At 40.3% G+C, this 21,761-nt stretch overlaps 1 protein-coding gene across 3 annotated transcripts; it reads right to left on the bottom strand.

Annotated features, from left to right (window-relative positions):
• Nucleotides 1–660: 660 nt before the first annotated feature.
• On the bottom strand, nt 661–21,642 carry Tfb2m (transcription factor B2, mitochondrial). Of its 3 annotated transcripts, none has more exons than XM_038350044.1 (8): nt 21,169–21,642; nt 20,233–20,321; nt 18,236–18,386; nt 12,783–12,931; nt 8,546–8,635; nt 6,839–6,901; nt 5,636–5,796; nt 661–1,690 (listed from the first exon to the last, which is right to left on the bottom strand). In XM_038350044.1, exons 1-8 carry the CDS (start codon nt 21,479–21,481, stop codon nt 1,513–1,515), a joined length of 1,194 nt encoding a protein of 397 aa, XP_038205972.1. In that variant the 5' UTR covers nt 21,482–21,642; the 3' UTR covers nt 661–1,512. The 3 variants fall into 3 exon arrangements, with proteins under 3 accessions (XP_038205972.1, XP_038205973.1, XP_038205974.1); XM_038350045.1 differs by having other exon boundaries at nt 21,253–21,642; XM_038350046.1 differs by lacking the exon at nt 21,169–21,642 and adding an exon at nt 19,921–20,043.
• Nucleotides 21,643–21,761: the final 119 nt, after the last annotated feature.

Genomic DNA, 21,761 nt, shown 5'->3' with positions numbered 1-21,761 from the left:
TGAGAGACAAAAAAGCTCAAATTGTTTATGTAAGAAAATGTTTTGAGGTCTAAAAATAGTTTGGGGTTGGTAAGACAAGTTAGGATAGAAAGTGAATTAGGTACCAAATATTGAACTCACCAATATAGGATAGATAATGGAGTATTTTCTCTGATTTGCCAAGTGCAAATGAACTGGACAGTGTCAATGTAATTCTTACCTGATAATTGTTCTTAATGTATATGGTTTTTCTGTCATAAAAGCTAAAACCTTTCCTTTTTGTTTAGACAAAAGGGAGAAATGTTATATAATATTGTGACCACATTCTGATGTTCCCGAGACTGGCAATAAAGTCTGCTTTGAATCAGAGTGCAGGGTTAGCTACTAGCTGACCAAAATTAACCATAGAGGTTTTGGAGTACTGAGGACAGACAGACACAGGAAGTAGAAGGGGTACTGTCACGGGTTGTTTCCTGCTGCTTCTCTGATCACTCAGGTTCTTACCCTGATACCTGACTCCTGAGTTTTTATTGATAAAGATCAGATAAACACTCCACCTGTTCCTGACCCCACCCCCCAGACTAGTCTCCAACTCTTGTCTGCTGAACCCTTCCATCTTAGCCAGCACTGCAACTACAGGGGTAGCTCCTCAAATTACGCACTGATAGCACACTGACTAGATATGATAGAACTAAGGTAAATAAGTTTGGAGTCAATTTAATATTTCACTTATGCATTTAGAGACAAAAAATTATAAATATCATGTAAAACCTTTTTATTTCTAAAAAAGTTTAAAACATACTAAAATTTAAACAATTACATTGTATAGTACTTGATAATCCATTACAACAGACAGAGAGATAAACTCATCCCTTTCTGAAACAAGTTTATACTGTTTTGTTTGACAGGGTCTCTTATTAGCCAAGGTGTCCTCACATTCATCCTTACTTAACACTGGCACTGAACTGATGGGTCTGCTACCTTCCAAGTTCCAGGACCACCATGCCTGTTCAAATCAGTTCCTTTTCTAAGCTTTACAGTACAGAAACTGGAAAAAATGCAAGCAATTGGCAGTGGTGAAAACTGCGATATTTAAAAATGTTTGGCCAAAAGACTTTTTAAAGAGAGGAAATTAATTACAACTTGGAATACCCTGTACCTAATAAACTTTTCAGTAAATAGATTTTTTTTTTAATTTCCTGTGCTAGGAAGCAAAACCAGAGCCTTGGACACATTAGGTATGTGTTCTACCACTGATCTACTGCAGATAGTAATTTAAAAAAATTTTTTTTTGATCTGATCAAACTGAGAACTTTATATTTTATTCAGTTTTGAATAAAACCACAGCCACTGTCTTTTCCAGTGTGTCAAAGGTATCAGCTTTAGAAGAAATTAACAGCCCCATTTGTGCCAGATGAGGATAATTTCTCTTCTGTTGAAAGGGTGTGCTTCTTGAAATTCAGTGTTCATTTGTCTCATAATTTCCAAATAAATAGATAAACAGCTCCAGCTCATGGCTTGTAGACTGTTTGCCTAGATCTGAATGTCCTCCAAGCTGTCATCGTAGACCCATTTAAAGACTGAGTCCTCGGAACTCTCTATAGTTTCAAACAGTCTTTTGAAGTCTTGAGGATACATTTTAAGAACTGTCCCTCCAGGGCTTAGTCTCACCTGCCTCAGTACATCAATTGGATCAACTGTGCTCAGTGAACTGAAAAAAAAAAACAAGTAAACATGATTAATCCCTTTTCATAACAGTTAAGTCTAAGAGAGTTGCCTCCTAAATTCAATTAAAATGACTAACCTATATAATTAAATATACTTCAGAATACACACACACACACACACATAATATATGTAAATCCTCTGTACTGGGGTGACTTTGAACTCCTAATAGGTCAACCAGTTTATAATTAATGTATACCTCTGTGTGGTCCTTTGGGACTGAATGGCTACGGGACAGGGCAGGACAGAAACCTCTATTAATAAATGGCGCCAATGTGGACAACTAAACACTTAAAACCTGAGAGAATTTGAGAAAGAATTCTAGACACAAAAAGAACAGAGTTAAGCACGGCTTCTTGGTAGCATTCTCTCAGGTGGGTTGTTTGCTAGAGGCAAGTGTGTCTCATTTAAGAGAAGCTTTCTGGCTCAGCTTTAGCTGCAAAAACCTTGCAGCCCTTTTAAGAAGCTCTGCTACAAAATACTTAAATGGTGTTGATGAATAACCAACAGCATGCTTCTTGGCGGTGGAAGGGACCTTGAAATGCCACAGAGTTATGGCAATAAACTTTGCTCCGGCCAGTACCTCTGCCATGAGGCTAGACTCTCAGAAAGCTAAGGCCATCAAAGCCACAGCTTTAATCCTAGCCTTATCACTTAGCAAAAAAAAAAAAAAAAAAAAAAGAGACTCATTTGGTCAGAAAAAGAGAGATATACAGTAAAGATAGATTCAGACAAAAGAAACCTCTAAATGGTTTACAGTGTGTTTAGAAATATATGTAGGCTTAGAAGATAAAAGAAAAAAGGATAAAGTCCTTAAAATAGAGAGTAGATGGGTGTGCTAGCACACACCTTTAATCCCAACAGTTAAGAGGCAGAGGAGGTGGATCTCTAAAGGACAACCTGGTCTACAGAGTGAGTGCCAGGATAGCCAAAGATACACAGCGAAACCTATTCTGGAAAAAAAAAAAGTTTAAAATAAGCCACATAAAGATGGAAACTACACAGAGAGTCTGGATACTGTATGTTAATTGTGTTGTCTTTGAATGGTTTGATGGCTGAGGAAGGAACAACAGCTGCTAAAAGACATTTGATTACAAATGCTGTTGGATTAATACAACATATATATTTTGGAAATGCTTTGACTTCAAACTTTAAGTCAAAGATATGTTACTTTGGAGAAGAGGTTGTTTCCACAGGAAATGAGAGGCTGTGGATTCATTCTTGGCTAAGAAAAATCAGGTTTGATCAAGGAAGACCCCCTGAGAATTCTCCAATAGGAGTGGATGGTCCAGATGCCTGAGTTCTACATCCAGAACAGATTCAAGACTGCTGAGATGATCAAGCCTCACAGGATACTCCAGTCAGACTTGATCATAATTGCAAATTTTCCTTAGGTCCCCATAAGATTATCAGCACCCCCAATAAGCAGAAAGTAGCCTAAAAAACCATATTCCAAAAAATGGACTATGGATATTTTTCTTTGTTTAAGTGTTGGTTGCAAGTTGTTATGGATAATGGTCAGGAAGAAAGCTAAACATGGGAGATTAGATTCAGAATTGTTTTGGAAAAAAAAGGGGGGGAGTGCTATAGAAAAATTTCTTGTACTTTATAAAGGTTTGTCACTTGTATTTTAATAAAATGCTGATTGTCCAGTAGCCAGGCAGGAAATATAGGCAGGGCAGCGAAAACAGGAGAATTCTGGGAAGAGGAAAGCTCAGCCTGCAGCCGTCATCCAGATGCATAGGAAGCAAAATGAGAATGCTCCACTGATAAAGGTACCAAGCCAGATGGTTGACACAGACAAGAATTACGGGCTAATGTACATTATAAGAGTTAATAAGAAGCCTGAGCTAATAGGCCAACCAGTTTATAATTAATGTAGACCTTTGTGTGTTTCTTTGGGACTTAACAACTAGGGGATCTGGGCGGGACAGAAACCTCCCAAGTATTGGGATTATAGGTATGTACTACCATACTTGGCTTGGATGAGAAATATTTTATATAAAATGTTAAGCCTACAATCTTTGCACTCAGGAGACTGGATAGTTGTTCCTAAAATTTCAGAGCTAACCACCAATTTAAGTTTAATGTAGTATAATCAAACCTCACAAAAATTTTAGTTTACATATTATTTTTTTATTTTTTTGATAGGATCTCACCACATAGCCCTGGCTGGCATGGAAACTCACTGTGTAGATCAGACTAGCCTCAAGTTCACATAGATCCACCTGCCTCTGCCTCCCAAATCCTGGGATTAAAGGTGTGCAACACCCTATGTGTGAGGCTTTTTAAAGATGGTTTCACTCTATATCTCAGTCTGATCTGGAACTTACAACACAGGCCTTGAACTCATGTGACTGATTCTCCTGCCCCAAGGTCCTGTGAGTTGAGATTACGGGCTTACTGTTTATGTGTAAATAGTGTGGTGGTATACATCTATATACCTATAATCCCAGTGATTGGGAAGTAAAGGCTGGAGGGTCAGAAGTTCAGTCATCTCTGACTGTATAGAAAGTTAGGCTAGCCTGGGTTATATAAAACTGAATCTCTAAATAACTAAACAAATAAATTAACTAAAAATAAATATTTCTAGTTAACAGTGTCATTAAGGCTATATGGTAAATGACTATTAATTAAAATAACTATTTTAACACTTTTTCCATCTTCTGACAACACTTTAGGGACTGCTAGTTACAAGGTGAAAAGATAACACATCGCACTCACTGGAGAGATGGCTCTGTGGTTAAGAGTGTGTGATGCTCTTCTTGGGACCTGAGCTCAGTTCTCAGCACCTATGTAAGGCAGCTCTGTGACTCCAGCTCCAGGGATGCAAGTGCTGTTCTCATCTCCAAAAGACAGAGGAACAGCACAGGTGTGCACAGACATAAAAACAAAATAAACATACACTGAATAATGATGTGGGGATACCTCTCTGTATGCTGTAAATATGTTTTATTACCACTGGTTAATAAAGAAGCTGCTTTGGCCTATGGCAGGGCGGAACATAGCTAGGTGGAAAGTCTAAGCAGAGAGACAGGGTTAAAGAAAGCAGAGTCGGGGAGATGCCAGCAGGCACCAGAGGAAGAAGACGCCAGACCATGACTGGTAAACTATGGGGCATGTGGCAATATGCAGATGACTAGAAATGGGCTAATTATATATAGAACTAGTCAGTAAGAAGTCTGAGTCATCTGCCAAACAATTATAATTGATATTAAGCCTCCAAATGATTATTTCACAAGTGGCTGTGAGGACTGGCAAGCAGAGAGAAACCAGAGCAGTGTGGCCAGATGGGACAGAAAAAAGAATCCCAGCTACAGCATAAAGATAAAAGAGCTTTCGAGCATCCTAGGTTTCACTGCTTAAAGATGAAAACAAGTGGTCAGAGGGAGGTGTAGAAAACAAAATGTACAACAGGGAAAAAGGTACCTTTACTTACTGCTTTTTAAATCTTATCTTGTGGGTAGGTGTGTGCATGTTGTGTGTGTAGCACCCACAGAGGCAAAGCAGGGGGTGTTGTAGCCCCTGGAACTGGAATTACAGTCATTTGTGAACTGCTTCTCAATCATTTCTCCAGTCTAGAAGGAAGTATTTTTATTTTTATTTTTTTTAATATTTATGTATTATGCATACAATATTCTGTCTGTGTGTATGTCTGCAGGCCAGCAGAGGGCAGCAGACCTCATTTACAGATGGTTGTGAGCCACCATGTGGTTGCCGGGAATTGAACTCAGGACCTTTGGAAAAGCAGGCAATGCTCTTAACCATTGAGCCATGTCTCCAGCCACTAGAAGGAAGTATTTTTAACAGGCAAATGAAACATGGGCACATCTTACTCTAAATCATGATGTGAAAAACCACCTTATAACACAGGAGAAAGTCACATTAAATCACTACTTTTACATTTTGTCTTCATTGAATTTCTACTTACCGTAAATGTTGTATTATTGGGGCACTGCGCTTCCCAAAGCAGTGCTTTACCATGTGGAAAAATATATCATAATTCAACGGACTTAAGTTTTCTGTAAATAAACTTTTACGAGGAGTCATTTGAATAAAATACAGATTTTCTTTCACTGATTTAAATGATTCCTAGACAGAAAAGAAATAACTTCGTTAGTCATAAACTATTGCAGGGTAAGCACTAACCTTTACTCCTCCAAGCCACTTGCACATCCCCAGTGTCTCTGGGTTTTCTTACTGAAGGCCTGACACTTTATAACCCAGACCATGTCAGAGTTCTGAGCAGAAAGTAACCTAGAAGGACGAGCTTTTTATTCTGTATATGACTTGCTTACATTTGCCACCAGAGGTGATGTGAGGGTCCTACTCCAATGCTCAGCCATGGGGCAAACCCAATGTGTGTCTAGCAAACCACTCATCACCTCCTGGGCTGCAAGCTCAGACTGAGTCCTTTATCTAAAACAGACAGCGAAAGTGTATTGCTGTGGAATAATCTTCTCATACACTGTAAAGTTTTGTCACTCAAATTGGTTTAATAAAATGCTGATTGGCCAGTAGCCAGGCAGGAAGTATAGGCAGGGTGACCAAACTAAGGATGAGGGGAAAGAGAAGGGCAGAGAGACACTGGCCAGAAGCTGAGAGAGAAAGATGGGCATGCTATAAGAAAAGGTACTATCACATGACAGAGCATAAAGAAGTAATAGAACTTAAAGTGTAAGAGCTAGTTAATAATAAGCCTGAGCTGTTGGTCGAGCATTTATAAGTAATATTAAGTCTCTGTGTGATAATTTGGAAGCAGCTGCTGGATATTTGGGACCAAGTGGCTCCGAGACAGGAAACTTCAGCCAACAGTGTACTGAGTTGTAGTTATAGTAAAATCAGAGCCCAGACACAACATCAACATGAACCAAGTTGCTGCTATGTTCAAGAAAAACCACTAGCACATACAAAATACAAATGTATTATTGACTAGGCTTTTCCTTATCTTTTTCTAAACATATACTTATTTACTGTGTGTGCAAACATAAGCATGCATAACTTTATTACTGAAAAACTTAAGTTAATACAGGAAAGATATTCCTTTTTTGTGGGGTGGACATCTCTCTAGCCTCTGAAGACAATCCTAAAGAAAATAAATGTGATACATGGGAATGGCATCATTTGTTCTTACCATAAGCTTTGTCTTCTCTAAGTGCTCATTTTCACTATATACACTAAACGACGACCAAGGTTCCTGGAGGGAGAAAAAGAGACAAGGTATTTCTTTTTGTAGATCTGTGTGGTATGTGTGCACATGGGCATGTGTGTGCAGGCTGGAGGCTGTTTTCAGGTCTTTTCCTCTATTGTTCTCTCCACATTAGTTTTGAGTAAGGGTCTCTCACTGAACCTGGATTTTTGGATTCTGTCTCTGCCTTCCCAAGCCCTTGAATTAGAGGCTTGGGCTCTTTTTTACATGGGTACTGGGAGTTGAACTCAGGTTCTCATGCTTGTACTGTAAGCACTTTACCAACTGAACCATCTCTCCTACCCCAGGACATTCTTTAGCTTACACAGATGTCAAATGAGGCGAAGGCTCCTCAATTCTGTTCTCTTTAGTCAAACACCTCAAGTTATTACTACAAAAAAAAAAAAAAAAAAAAAAAGAAACCCAAACAAAAAAAAAAACAGAAAAAAAAACCAATGCAAATCTGGGTGTGGTGGTATACAATATAATCCTCGTATTTAGGAGGAAGAGGTAGCTTGGGCTATGAGATCCAGTCAACCCCACCCTGTTAACAAAACCAAATAAAAAACCAAACCATATCTAGGGGCTAGGGCTGTAACTCTGTATTTGAGCACTTGTCTCTATGTTCAAATCCAAAACCCCCACACAAATAAAAGGATAAATCAGTTCAAATCCTATCTGGCATTGCTAAATAAGTATTAACAATGACTATTTGAACTACAATATTCAAACAGCATCTTTTGTGTAACAGGTAAGAGATTGGGTAAAACATATGGTGGTATACATCTATAATCCTAGCACTTAAGATACTGAGACAGAAGGATGGAAAGTCTGAGGTGAGCCTGGGTTATATAATGAAACCCTGTCTCATAAAATAAGGCAATATAATATTCACTATATTAAAGAAAAAGAAAGAAAAGCATACAAAAACAGAAGACTAAAATATGTCCTGTATGTCCTATAGAACTACAGTATTGATTCACAAAATTTCCTTTTCGTAGAGCATGTCTCAAACCAAGTTTCATCCTCTTGTGTTTGTTTGTTTGTTTTCTTGGGGCAAGGTTTCATTGTGTAGTCTTAGCTATCCTGGGATTAGCTCTGTAGATCAGGCTGACCTCTGCCTCCCCAATGCTGAAATTAAAGGTGTGCATTACCACCACCCAGTTAGTTTCCTAGTTTTATCATGAGCTAGTCATATTACTTGTTTTTTTTGGTTTTTTTGTTTGTTTGTTTGTTTTTTCCCTGAGATAGGGTTTCTATGAGTCATCCTAGTTGTACTGGAACTCATTCTGTAGACCAGGCTGGCCGCGAACTCACAGAGATCCACCTGCCCTTGCCTCCCGAGTGCTGGGATTAAAGGCCTGCGCCGCCACCACCTTATTGTTGTATTACTTTTATGATTAGAGAAAAAAGGTGCTAAAGAAGTATCAACATTACTTTCTTTTCAATAACTGGTGATAGTGTATGATTTTAATCTCAGAACTCAGGATGCTGAGGCAGGAGGATCTCTGTGAACTCACACCAGGTAGATTTAGTTTTGTTTTATCTCAAAATAAAACTAAACTAAATATGTTTGGAAAATACTAAAATTAAGTCTTTTAATAATTAGCCTCTGAGTTATAAAGTTGTCCCAGCATCGGAGACTTTACTTACCATGTGAATAAACTTAATTTTACAAGCCACTTGCCAAAGCACACTCAATACCTGGTATAAATCTGGCCTTCTAGGAGTTGCTATCAGTCTCTAGTGAAGAAAAAAAAAGACAAAATTATGTTACATAGACCCATAATCAATATCAAATGTCAGATCTTAACTTTAACATCTTAATAGCATCTAGAAATTTAAATTAAAAAATGAGAATTGTTCAGGTGTGGTTGCACACACCTTTAAACTTAGTTCTCATGAGACAGAGGCAGGAGGATCTCTGTGAGTTTCAGGACAGACAGGACTACATACAGAGTCCCTATCTTAACAAACCAAACAGATGAGAACTAAGCACAAAACATTAACCTTAAGGATTTCCAATCAGAGTTTTCCCTTTTGAAAACATATGGTATCAACATACAAAATTGACTGTATAGGGGCTGGGCTGGTTAAGAGCACTTGCTGTTTTTCCTGAGGACTGGAATTTGATTCCTGACATAGACAAAATACCACTCAGAACTGAAACTGCGAGCTATTAAATTGTGCATCAAAAATTGTTGAGCCTGTAACTCTAGCTCCAACACCTTCTAGCCTCTGCCAAGTACACACACACACACACACACACACACACACACGGCATAAATACATGCATCTAAATAAAAATGTAAACAAAACAAAACCACAGGCCAAAAAGATGGCTTAGCAGTTAAGAGCACTTGATGCTCTTCCAGTGGACTCAGGTTCAATTCTCAGCACCCACATGACATGTTACAACTGTCTGTAATTCCAAACCCTCATCTGACCCCTCAAGCAATACATGCATATGGTACACAGACATTCATTCCTGCAACAATTATACACATGAAATAAAAATAAAATCTCAAAATAATTACTACATATGAAATTGCTTTTAATAATGTGACTTTCAGGGGGAAATCTCATTTAACAAAAGCGAAATTAAAAAATGTATAATGAAGCCGGGCGGTGGTGGCGCACGCCTTTAATCCCAGCACTCGGGAGGCAGGGGCAGGTGGATCTTTGTGAGTTCGAAGCCAGCCTGGTCTACAAGAGCTAGTTCCAGGACAGGCTCCTGTCTCGAAAAAACCAAAAAAAAAAAAAAAAAAAAAGGAAAAAAAAATGTATAATGACCAGACACGGTAGCAAACACTTGCAACAGCAGCACTAGCGAAACTAAGGCAGGGTTCCTTTGAGTTCAGGGCTGGCCTGGGCTACAGAGTGAGTTCAATATCCAGTCCATATTACAGAGCAAGACTGTTTCAAAAACTACAAACACAAGTAGGAGAAACTCATTATTTACCCACCGACACAGTTCCTACACTATGAATCTAACAACAACACAACATAATAGCATGTACTACAGAGAAAGATAGGTATGTTAGAATTACGTGCATCAAGAATTGTTATGGCTGGGGATGGTAAGATAGCTTACTGGGTAAAGGTGCTGGTCACCAAGCCCAAAGGCCTGAGGACCTGAGTTCAATCCCTGGGACTGACAAGGTGGAAGGAGGAAATGACACTTCCAAGTTTTTTCCTGACTCCCACGTGGCTAACAACGATGTACGTACATACACACACACACACACACACACACACACACACACACACACACACACAATGACTTTTTAATAAAATATAATTATTAATCTTATTTTTGAGATGGGGTTTCTCTGTGTGACCCTGGCTGTCCTGGAACTCACTCTGTAGACCAGGCTGACCTCTGTCTCCTGAGTGCTGGGATTTATGGGGTATGCCACCACCATCCCAGCAAAGCTGACTCTTGCTGGACATTAAGGATAATACCATCAGTGGTATTATTCTTATTATTAATGGAAGGTATCACTGAGAAAGGATCCCACAGAAAAGTCCATGTTAAAGAAGCTGAAAGCAAGACAAAATTTTGGGTCTCATGTAGCTCAGGCTGGTCTGCAACAATGTATTAGAGGATGACCTTGATCCTGAGCCTTCCTCCCCTACCACCAAGTGCCTCCCAAATAGTTGGACCACACACACTGTGGCCAACTTACAACCTGAAGAGCATTCTTACATACCTTGCTCTCATTTTTTGTTTATATACCGTATATGAATGTATGTATTATGTATGCATGTATGCACGTACATATGTATGAAGGGTCAGGATTGTCTACTCTCATTCTACATGGTTAGCAAATATATACTATCTAGGTGAGGACACAGTCCCTCATTTCTTACACCGCATTCATACCTAGGGATCCATTATGGACAAATGGGCACTGTCAATTATATTGGAGCAAAGCTCATGCACAGGAAGCACTGTGAACCTAGCAGATCCTAACAGCACTGCTCACGACTGCAGGACACCTCCTCACTAAAAAGGAAAAGGCAGAGAGGCTGCTGTCTGTGCACTAGACTCCCGAAGAGCCGACTAAAAGTTAAACGGGAGCCACACAGACTTGAGCTCCATGCCACCAAGGTGAACCCATGCTGTTTATTTGCTTTTCCTGGAAATCAGGAGCAGCCAAAGTTCCCAAACAAGCCAGGGACAACTTGCCAACATAATGACCATCCTTCCGTATTAATCATTATAAAGGTCATCTGAAAGAACATGGTGGTAACCAATTTGCTATCTTTCGATTGTTCTGCATCTGTTTATGCTTTAGGAATGAATTTAACTGTGAAATGATTATCGTGTTTTGGTTTAGCTTTCTCCAGTTCTCCACTGTCTATAAAATCAACTTCCTCTGCTGTTTTCATTGGGAAGAAGTGTTGATGTACCCTCCTATCAAAGATAACGTCAGTCAAGGTGATGAAAAACCGAAGAGGACAAAAGATGTCACAGACTCTGCTTCTGGGAAGATATGCAATGATTAGTAAAAAAAACAAAATACAAATCTAAACAAACAAAAAGAACCTCACAAAATTAAATAAAAATCAAACACAAGTATGATAATGGAAAAATTCTGAATACTTGTATACTACTGTTGGAAAAGTAAAATGTATCTACAAAGAAGGCAGCATGGCACTTCCTTAAAAAATTAAATGTAGAATTACCACATGATCTAGCAATCCTAGTTCTACATATATGAAATAAACCACTGAAAGCAAGAGCTGGGGAGACAGCTCGGGTGGTCCAGTGCATGCCACAAAAGCATGAGAAGCTGAGGACGACCCTCAGCACCCACAGAAAAGCCAGGCGCAGCAGCAGGTTCACGCCTGTATCTTATCAAGAGCTGGAGACAGGAGGATCCCAGGGCTTACTGGCCGACTAGTCTAGACAAACGGAAAATAGTCCTAGTGAGGGACCCTTCTCAAATAAGTAGATCAATGAATTAATAAAATAGAGTAAAGAAAGAAAAAAGTTTATATCCACCTGCACACCACCCTGTCACAACCTGAAAGCAAGGACTTGTGTATGTGGCAGTTTTTTTTCCCCCGTCAGAGACAGGGTTTCTCTGTGTAACAGCCCTGGCTGTTCTGGAACTCACTTTGTAGACCAGGCTGGCCTCGAAGTCACAGAGATCCACCTGCCTCTTCCTCCTGAGTGCTGGATTTAAAGGTGTACACCACTACTGCCCGGCTTCTGTGGAAGCTTTAATCATAATATTTGAGAGGTGGAAGCAGCTAAGTGTTCTTTTATGAATGAATAGATACAAGTTACTGAGTTCATATAGCTGAATAATATTCAGCTAAAAAAGAAAAAAATGAAATTTCAACACTATTACACATATGAACTTGAAGATATGTTAAGTGAGATAAAGCAGCCACAAAAGGACAAATATAGGCTGACTCAAACCAAGCCAGACAGTGCCAGGACAACGGTTACTAGAGCCTAAGGAAATGGAAGCATGGGGAGCTAAGTGTTCAGTGGAAAAATCTAAAATTTTTTGAATGGGCTGGAGAGATGGCTCAGTGGTTAAGAGCATGCGTTGCTCTTCCAGAGGTCCTGAGTTCAAAGCCCAGCAACCACATGGTGGCTAAGAACCATCTGTAATGGGATCTGATGTCTAGAAAGACAGAACACTCATATACATAAATCAAAAAATTTAGAGCCAGACAGCAAGAACTGAATGTGTAATATAAGTATATTTAATGCCACTGAACTAACTGTACATTGTAAAATAATTAAAACTCTCAAATGTCAGGGACCCCAAATTAAACATTCAGCTGAAGTTCCTTAGAAGACAACAGCACTCTCTACAGCATGCTCTACAGCACGCTCTCACAGCCACACATGCCACCTGTAACCCACCTGGAATTCCTTTTCCGTAACAAACAGATTCAGCTCTACTCGTCCATATCTGAATATAGAGTCACAGGAATACAGATCGAACAGAGTTTTCCAAAGTATTCGTCTTTCGTATTTATTAGGCATGATTCCAAATATTTTTATAGGAACACCTGTTAGGGATACAAGCACAGGTGTGCATAAGTTTCTTAAATCTTTTTCCTATGGTCACATTTTACTGATACAAAGCAAGTTAACAATGGTAACTTTATTTCAATTAAGGATCCAAGTTGGTAGATGCCATGTAGGTATGATGCACTAGAATCACCAGGGAAATAACACCACAGCTGGGTGACACTATAAGAAGAGGTGGGAACTCCACCCCCTCCCCCGATGTCTAGTTTAGAAATGAAGTAAAATGAGAAATTGTATGGAGCTAGGGAGAGGGCTCAGAGAAGGGTTTACTGTGCAGGTGTGAGAGCCTAATTCTAGATCCCCAGGGTTTGCTGTCCAGTCTACCTAAACAGGTTCCAGGTACAGAGACAGACATGGGGCGATGGAGGAGGACACTCAACATCAAACTCTGGCTTCCACATGCATACACATGTACAGTGAACATAGATGAATATGTACACACACATAAAGAGGAAAAAAAATAAAGAACACAAAAGTTGCTGTATTGGCTAGTTTAAGTCAACCTGACATAAGCTGGAGTCATCAGAGAGGAGGGAGTCTCAACTGAGAAAACGCCTCCATAAGACCAAGCTGTAGGCAAACAAATAGAGCATTTTTTAAAACAGTGATTGATGGGGAGGGCTCAGTCATTGTGGGTGGTGTTGTTCCTGGGGTCATGGTCCTCTATAAAAAAGCAGGCTGAACAAGTCATGAGGAGCAGGCCAGTAAGCAACACCCTTCCATGGCCTCTGCACCGGCTCCCCTAGGCTCCTGTCCTAATTTCCTTCCACAAAGAACAGTGAAGTGTAAATGTAGGCAAAACAAACCCTTTCCTCCCCAAGTTGCTTTGGTCATAGGGTTTCAGCACAACAATAAAAACCCTAACTAAGACAGCTGCCTATGGCAATGACAGGAGGAGGAGATACTAGAAAAGGATACTCTTTCCTCTTGGCACTCATGGGAGTAGCCAAAACCCACCACTTTAAAGATTCTAGGAGCTGGAGAGATGGCTCAGCAGTTAAGAGCACTTGGTTCTTTTCTAGAGGACTTAAAGTTGATTTCCAACACCCACCCTAGGTGGTTCACGGTGATCTATAATTCCAGCTCCCGTAGATCTGATGATGCCTTTTTCTGGCTTTTGAGGGCACCCATATGTGCATGCACATACTTACATACAAACACATTAAATAAACAAAAAAAAAAAAACAAAACCCTCCTGCTGAGCTAGCAGCTCAGTTCTGTCCCTCATTTGCCCCAATTTTCCCCCAGAAAGAGTCATGGAACTAGAGTGGGGGAAAAACTCTGAATTAGAACCATGCAGTATTCAGTGAGATGGATCCCTGGTTGAGAGTCTTTATGAGAACACAGATGCTTATGTCAGGCGGCACACCCTAGACACCTGGAAGTGCAGCCCAGGAGCTGGACTCCTGAAGGCCTACCTTAGGTGTGACGTTATGTATGAGCAGACCTGTGAAGGATGCCCAACGGAATGAGCATCGGTGACCTGATATGGAAGGATACCCTGGACAGCAACAGGCATCCAGGTGCAAGGCAGCAATCAGGAGAGACTGCGGGCAGTTTCTCTATCCCCATCCAGCTCTTTCCCCTTCACGCTCATCTGTTTAATACTCAACCATGATTTAGCAGGCTAATTTTGTCCTTCCACCCTGCTCTCCACTCTTCTTTATTTCCACAGGTTTCTCCAAAGCACACAGGATATAAACTAGCTTGTAGGGTTCCTGTGTCTCAGCCTCCGAACAGCTGGGACTCATTTCATCTTTTAGGTTGTTTGATAATTTGTCTATTTTTAATATTTATTTTCATTATTTCAAAGTTATGCTCAGATGTGTGTTTCTGCACACAGGCACACATGTTGGTTGCAGGTGCGCAAGGATTCTCCTAGAGTTAGTACACACAGCTGTGAGCTGCCCACATGAATGCTAGGAACCGAACTCTAGGACTCACGAGGAGCAGCAAGTGCTGTTAACCACCCATCTCTCCAGCCACTCTCCACCACTGGATTTCTTTACCTCTACTTAGTCTAACCTTAGCTAAAATTGCTTCACAGAAATCCTGCAGTTCCTGTTTTTACCCTTTTATTTCCCCCTCTTCTTTTCTCAACCACTCAATACTAATCATCAATCTTTACCTTTTCCTTTTCATGCATACTCACTGTGATTAATATCTTAATACAGACAGCATAAGTGTTCCTGTACTTACTAAAATGACTGGCACTTAAAAGGAATTGTGTATTTGACTCCTATACATTCACAGTGGGCCTACCCTTTGATAGTGATTATTTCTGCAGACACTGTTCTACTTTTAGGGATACACTAGGGATTGCAAGTATAGCCAAAGAAATCAAAAGAGGATACCAATAAATTCCTGGACAAATTCCAAGAGAACACAACGACTTAATGAAATATGGTTAAGTAAGAATATAAATTGAAATTCAGTAAGTAGATAGAAATACTTAAAAAAAATACTTGAAATATTAAACTCAGTAAGTCAAACAAAAATCTCCACGGAAAGCCTGACGGGTAGAAGACCGAAGTGAAGATGCACTATCTGGGCTCAAGACAAAGTAGAGAAATTGAAATATTCAGAAAAATGATACAAATAAATTAATTGGAAGGTATCAACAGAACATGTGATATCTGCAGAAACTATAAAAAAACAAATCTACAAATCATGTGCATAAAAGAATGATTCATGCTGAAGGCATAGAAAATATTTTAATTAAAATCATAGCAGAATCTAGGGAAAAACATACCCACTCAATTAATAATGCATTTAGAGCACCAAACAGACAAGACCAGAGAAGAACTTTCCCATTTCACAACAGTCAAAATGCTCAGCTGGGTGGTTGTACATGCTTTTAATCTGGGAAGCAAAGGCAGGATGATCTCTGAGTTCTAGGACAGCCTGAACTACATAGTGAGTGAGTTCTAGGACAGCCAGGACTACACAGAGAATCTCTGTCTCAAGAAACCAAAACCAAACCAAACAAACAAAAAATCCACTCAATATAGAGAACAAAGAAAGCTTTTGAAAGCTGCAAGAGAGAAATGGCAGGCTGCACGTAAATGAAGCCAGCAGAGAAACAGCAGATGTCTCAACAGAAACTACGACAGGAGGGCTTGGGGTGACATTTCAGTCTCCAAAAGATGACAACTGTGAACCCAGAATATTGCACCCAACAAAGCTTTATCACAACCAAAAGAGAAAGAAAAGCATTACATAAGAGCAGACTAAAGGAATCATAGCCACTAAGCCAGCCACTCCTACAGAAGATGCTTGAAGGAATTTCAGACTGAAGAGAAAGATAAAACATCCAGGAGGCTAAAGGGAAGAATAATTACACTAGAAACAGCAGTTAAGCAAAGGAGAGAAAGAAAACACCACAAGATCAATAAAATAGCAGGGATACATACTTTTCAATAATAAAACTAAGTGTTAGTAGCCTAAATTCCCCAATCAAAAGATATAGATCAGTCAACTGCATTTAAAAACAGGACCTAAGTCAGGTGTGGTGGGCATACTTTTAATCCCAGCATCAAGACACAGGCAAATGGATCTTTATGAGTTTGAGGCTTAGTTCAGACCAGTCAAGGCTACATAGTGAGACCCTTTCTAAACAAGCAAGCAAACAAACAAACAAACCAAAACACCACTCTTCACACCCCAAGAAACCAAAAAGCAACAACAAAAACAGGATCTCATTATTTGTTGCTGCTAAGAACCAGACCTCAGATCAAAGACAGACAGATGCAAACCTAGGGTGAAAGAATGGAGAAGGTGCTCCAAGCAAATGCTTCCGTCCGGACAGACAGAACAGACTTCAAACACAAACAAGTTGGAAGAGATTAAAGGTCACTTTGTACTGATTAATGGAACAATCCATCAAGAAGGCATCATAATTTATTATGAATGCATTCAAACTAACTACAATACACAAGGCCATTTTTTTCAGATATAAAAACAAAAGTTATGAGCTGGGTAATAGTGGCGCACGCCTTTAATCCCAGCACTCAGGAGGAAGAGGCAGGCTGATCTCTGTGAGTTTGAGGCTAGCCTGGTCTACAAGAGCTAGTTCCAGGGCAGCTAGGACTGTTACATAGAGAAAATCTGTCTCAAAAAACAAAAAATAAAACAAAAACAACATACAAAAAGCAAAGTTATGTCATTTGCAAGGAAATGAAGAAACTGGAGATTATCATATTAAGCAAATTAAGCCAGTCCTAGAAGACAAATATCTTGTTTTCCTCATATGTAGTTATTAGATTTTACATAGGAACATAAAATCATGTATACATACTATGATCTGAAAATAGAAGCAAAGCTGCAAGAGAATGAAGTACAGTAGCATAACAGGTGAAAGAGGATATGGAGGGGCTGCAGAGATGGCTCAGAGGTTCAAGAAGACAAGCTGCTCTTGTAGGACATTAATCAATTCCTTGCACCCACATGGTGGCTGACAACTGTTTATAACTATCTAAAATTCCAGTTCCGGGAAATCAAGCCCTTTTCTGGCTTCCATGGGCACTACATGAATATGGCGTATAGACAAACATACAGGCAGAACATGTATACACACAAAATAAATAAATCTTTAAAAGAATTTTAAATAAAAAGGTATGTGGTGGTTTGGGAATAGCACTATTAGGAAGTATGGCCTTTCTGGAGTAGATGTGGTCAGTGCAGAGGCGGGCTTTGACGTCTCATATATGCTTAAGCCAAACCCAGGAGACAGTTCACTTCCTGCTGCCTTTGGATCTACATGTAGAATTTTCCAGCAGCATGTCTGCCTGCACAATGCCATAACTCCCAGCCACCATGTCCCCATCATGATGATAATGGACTAAATCTCTGAAACTGTAAGCTGCCACCTCAATAAATGTTTTCCTTTATAAGCGTTCCACGGTTGTCACGGTGTCTCTTCACAGCAATATAAACCCTAAGACAAGGTGATATGAAAGGGAATCTATATGAACAACACTTATTTAAATATATATTTACAAGAAAATTATTATGTAATACAGTCTCATGAGCAATGACTATATACAAATAGAACTCAATTACCAAGCCTCCCTCTTAGTACATAACTTATCCTGTACAGAAATAAAATGGTTATTCACAAGCAGAAAAAAAGAATGGCACGCTTAGTGTAAGACCATTTGCTTATTAACTGAACAATCTAAATCTCTCTATATATTGCATGTACATACAGTAAACAAATGAGCCATACTGGTAAAGAAATGGCTGTTTATAAAGAATTAGCTTTAGTGAATGACAAAAATTACCTCCTGACCAAGGAACCGCTTTTATTCCCAAATTCTGAAAAATGGCCTGTGAGCTGTATTCCGGTCTTATTATTTCCTGATGTCTAGGATCCATCTTAAAGAAGTCACAGTGAACCACTTGCAGCTCTCCTTCCATATACTTCCTTAAGGACTGAAGAGACGAGGAGGAGACATTAGAAGTTCTATCATGTACACCATGCTACAAGTCAAAGCTCTATCCCCCAAAAAATTTTAAAAAAAAATTTAAAAAATAGCTGAGCACAATGGGGCATATCTGCAATCTCATCACTCAGGAAACTGAGACAGGAGAATTACGAACTCTAGGAGGGCCTGGGTTACACAGTAAGTTTAAGACCAGACTATATAATATAGTAAGATCTGGTCTTAAATCCCAAGGGCTGGGATGTATAAAGCTCAGTGACAGAACCTACACCAAATACACACAAGGCACCTCAAATAAGAAATCCAACGATCCTATGTGAGGGTACAAATATTCTTAATGTACCGTGAATTTAACAGAGGACCTAAAAATCAACTGCTGCAGGAAAAAATGACCAAAGGGCAACAGCTTTGAAACAAAAGTAACCTTCCCCAGGACCTGAGGAGATTAGAAGCACAGTACTTACATAGCACGCACAGGCCCTGGATTCAACCACAAGTACATTAAAAAACAAAACCAAGCCAGGCATGGTAGCCCAGACTCAAAAGATAGAGGCAGGTGGGTGAGGTGAGCCTGGTCTACACAGGGAGTTCCAGGACAATCAGAACACACAGAGAAACCTTGTTTCAAAAAAAAAAAAAAAAAAAAAAAAAAAAAAAAACCACTGAAATAAAAAAAATCACAACAATTTTTCCTTTCTTTTTGTTAATTGCATTAGCTGTTTATAAAACTGTCTCCTTTGGAGGGTGTGGGAAATGAATGTTAAAACTGGGCTTCCCTAGGTAGCGTTGGCTGGGCTGGAACTCACTATGTAGATGAGACTGACCTCTTTGGGTGATTCTTCTGCCTCTGCCCCCACATAACAGGTACTTGCACTTGGGAGGCAGAAGGAAGAGGAGGTCTGTGAAGCTGAGGCCAACCTGGGCTATCATAGCTTTAAAAAAAAAAATCTAAGTAGCCCTGTCTGGTCTGAAATTCCCAATGTAGGCTAGGTTAGCCTTGAAATCTAGTGGCTCTGCCACTGCGCAGACTTGTGGGATTAAAAGCATATGGCACTTTCTTTACCTGCCAGGCTTGCTTTCACCACTGGGGTTTGTATCATAGACTGTGTGTGTGAGGCCAAATTAATTGTTCTACCACTGAGCATAACCGCACCAAAGGCCAAAAACAACTTATTACTCAAAAGTTCATTTTTTAAAAACATTCTATCTTTGGCTGTCGTAGCTATTTCCATAATTTTTTTTTTTTTTTTTTTTTTGTCACATAGCACTTCATAGTCAAGTCATCCATTCTCCTTGCTGTCAGGAAACTGGCATAGACAGGTGATCTATCAAACAAGGCAGGTCAGAGACTATCTTTACAGGCAGCTCTCACACGGACAGCTAACAATAATCACAGGCTATGGTTTGCTTGGCCGGAAGGGGGTCCTAGTTTCTAGGACCTCCTTTGGGAATAGGAGTTCTGGTCTTTACGACTCAATTTGAAGGGGAAAGAAAGAAGTAAAGAAATAGGGAGGTAGAGATACCTTCTTTCTGAGGCTACGCCTGCAGGCTTCCAACTGTCTTTTATTTCAAAATACTCAGCATGTCAATGTGTCAAACTGTGAGGTATCATTTTCTGGGCCCCAACAGGAACTAGAAAACAGATCCTAGAACACCAAAGCTCTTAGTTACTCAACAAGCGCTGAAGACACAATGGGTCCTAGTCTTTGGAGATACCAGACATGGTCCCTAAAAGTCCGTAAGAAGAAACTATGCTTAATTTCACTTCTTTAACCCACTCAAAGTTAGTGGAGGGAACAACAAATTACTTTAGGAACTACATTTAGAAAATATACCTTTAAATGTGGAATAAAAGACTTTTCACTTTCAAAGGCAACCACTCTGGCACCAGCTCTAAGTAATGCCTCAGTCAGGACTCCAGGACCTGGAATATTAACAGAAAAGTTTTATTTGCAAAATAAACAACATACATAGTGTCTCTCACTATGTAGACCAGGCTGGCCTCAAACTCACAGAGATGGGCCTGGCACTGTCAACCTAGTGCTGGGATTAAAGGTGTGCACCATCAAGCCCATCTTAATATTTTTCCTTGGTTTTTTTTCTGTTGTTATTTTGTTTAGTTTTGTTTTTTGAGATAGGGTCTCTCTTTATGTAGCCCTGACTGTCCTGGAACTAGCTATGTCGATCAGGCTGGACTTGAACTCAGTAATCAGCTTGCCTCTGCAGGGATCAAGGGTTTGTGTCACTACGCCTGGCCACAGTCTCTTTCAAAGCAGGGTTTTACACAAGTTTTAAATCTCACAACACTCCCAGATATGATTCTTTTTACACATGTAAAAAGATGATTAGGCACAACATCCCAACAGGTAAGCAGCAGAGCATTGTAGGATGTCAGTGACAGCTAAACTTAACACTCCTCAAAAATCCCACTATTCCTTTGAAGAAAAACCAGTATATGAGATTGCAGCCTACTTCTGACTCATGGACTATCTGAATGTTTCGTCATAAAAACTACTGTCTAGTCTAAATGGAACCGACTTTCTGTAAGAAGTGGTGCTTAAAAAAGAAAAAGTACAACTGAGGGCCAATGAGAACGCTCAGAGGACAAAGGCTTTGGGCGTCTAGCCCGACAGCTTCATTTCAATCATTGAGACCTACAATGGTGAAAGTAGAGAAGTGACTCTCCCTAGGTTTTCTGAACTAAAACACAATAAATGAACATAACAAAATTAGGGGTGGAAAGGTTAAGAGCAAACCTCTGCTCATCTCACCTGGGTTGCACTCTAGTATAAGTTGACGGGATGGTTTTTGGAACCCCAGCAGGTTTCGTGCCAGGTTCCTGGCCAATTTCTTACTTGCTACGTGACGCGTAGGCTCGGCTCGACCCTTGGATGCATAAAAGGGCGACTCCTCTAAATCAGGATCAAATAACGGCTGCATGTAGAAGTCAGAGAAGTCACGACGGTTCCTCGCTTGCCAGTCCATCCGCGTCGCAGCTCCAGACCCCAGAATGCAAGAGCGACCGGGACCAGCCAGCACTGACAGTGCCAGCCGCGGAGGCAGCCCCATCGCCGCGCCCCACATCCTCCTCTATCGTCCGCCACAACCGCCAGTTAGGGCAGCTTCGGCGAAGAACAAGGAGCACGCCATCCCACGTGCAACAACACACCGCCACACCAGGCCGGGCGGAAGAAAACACTACACACGGCGCATGCGAACGCCGGAGCACCGGCCCTTTCTACACTCGCTTCCGCTTCCGCCCAGGCTCCGCCCCCAGACGCCTGTGAGTGGACTATCCGGGTGTGTCCGAGTTGGAACTCTATGGTCGCCAGCACTCGGCGCTGCCTCTCTAGCCTCTCGCACT

The sequence above is a fragment of the Arvicola amphibius genome, chromosome 12 (assembly GCF_903992535.2).
Source record: "Arvicola amphibius chromosome 12, mArvAmp1.2, whole genome shotgun sequence".
Taxonomy (NCBI): Eukaryota; Metazoa; Chordata; class Mammalia; order Rodentia; family Cricetidae; genus Arvicola; species Arvicola amphibius.
Note: the sequence above shows the minus strand (reverse complement) of the source record. Positions and strands in the feature narration are given on the sequence as shown.

Bases quoted from the DNA above. Each gene is read 5' to 3' on its own strand.
- Tfb2m (XM_038350044.1), bottom strand. From the start codon at position 21,481: ATGTGGGGCGCGGCGATGGGGCTGCCTCCGCGGCTGGCACTGTCAGTG. The intron at 18,387-20,232 runs GTATATTTTCTA...TCGTCTCTTCAG, and splicing joins CTTTTATTCCACATTTAAAG to TCCTTAAGGAAGTATATGGA. The intron at 5,797-6,838 runs GTAAGAACAAAT...TTTTCTGTCTAG, and splicing joins TAGAGAAGACAAAGCTTATG to GAATCATTTAAATCAGTGAA.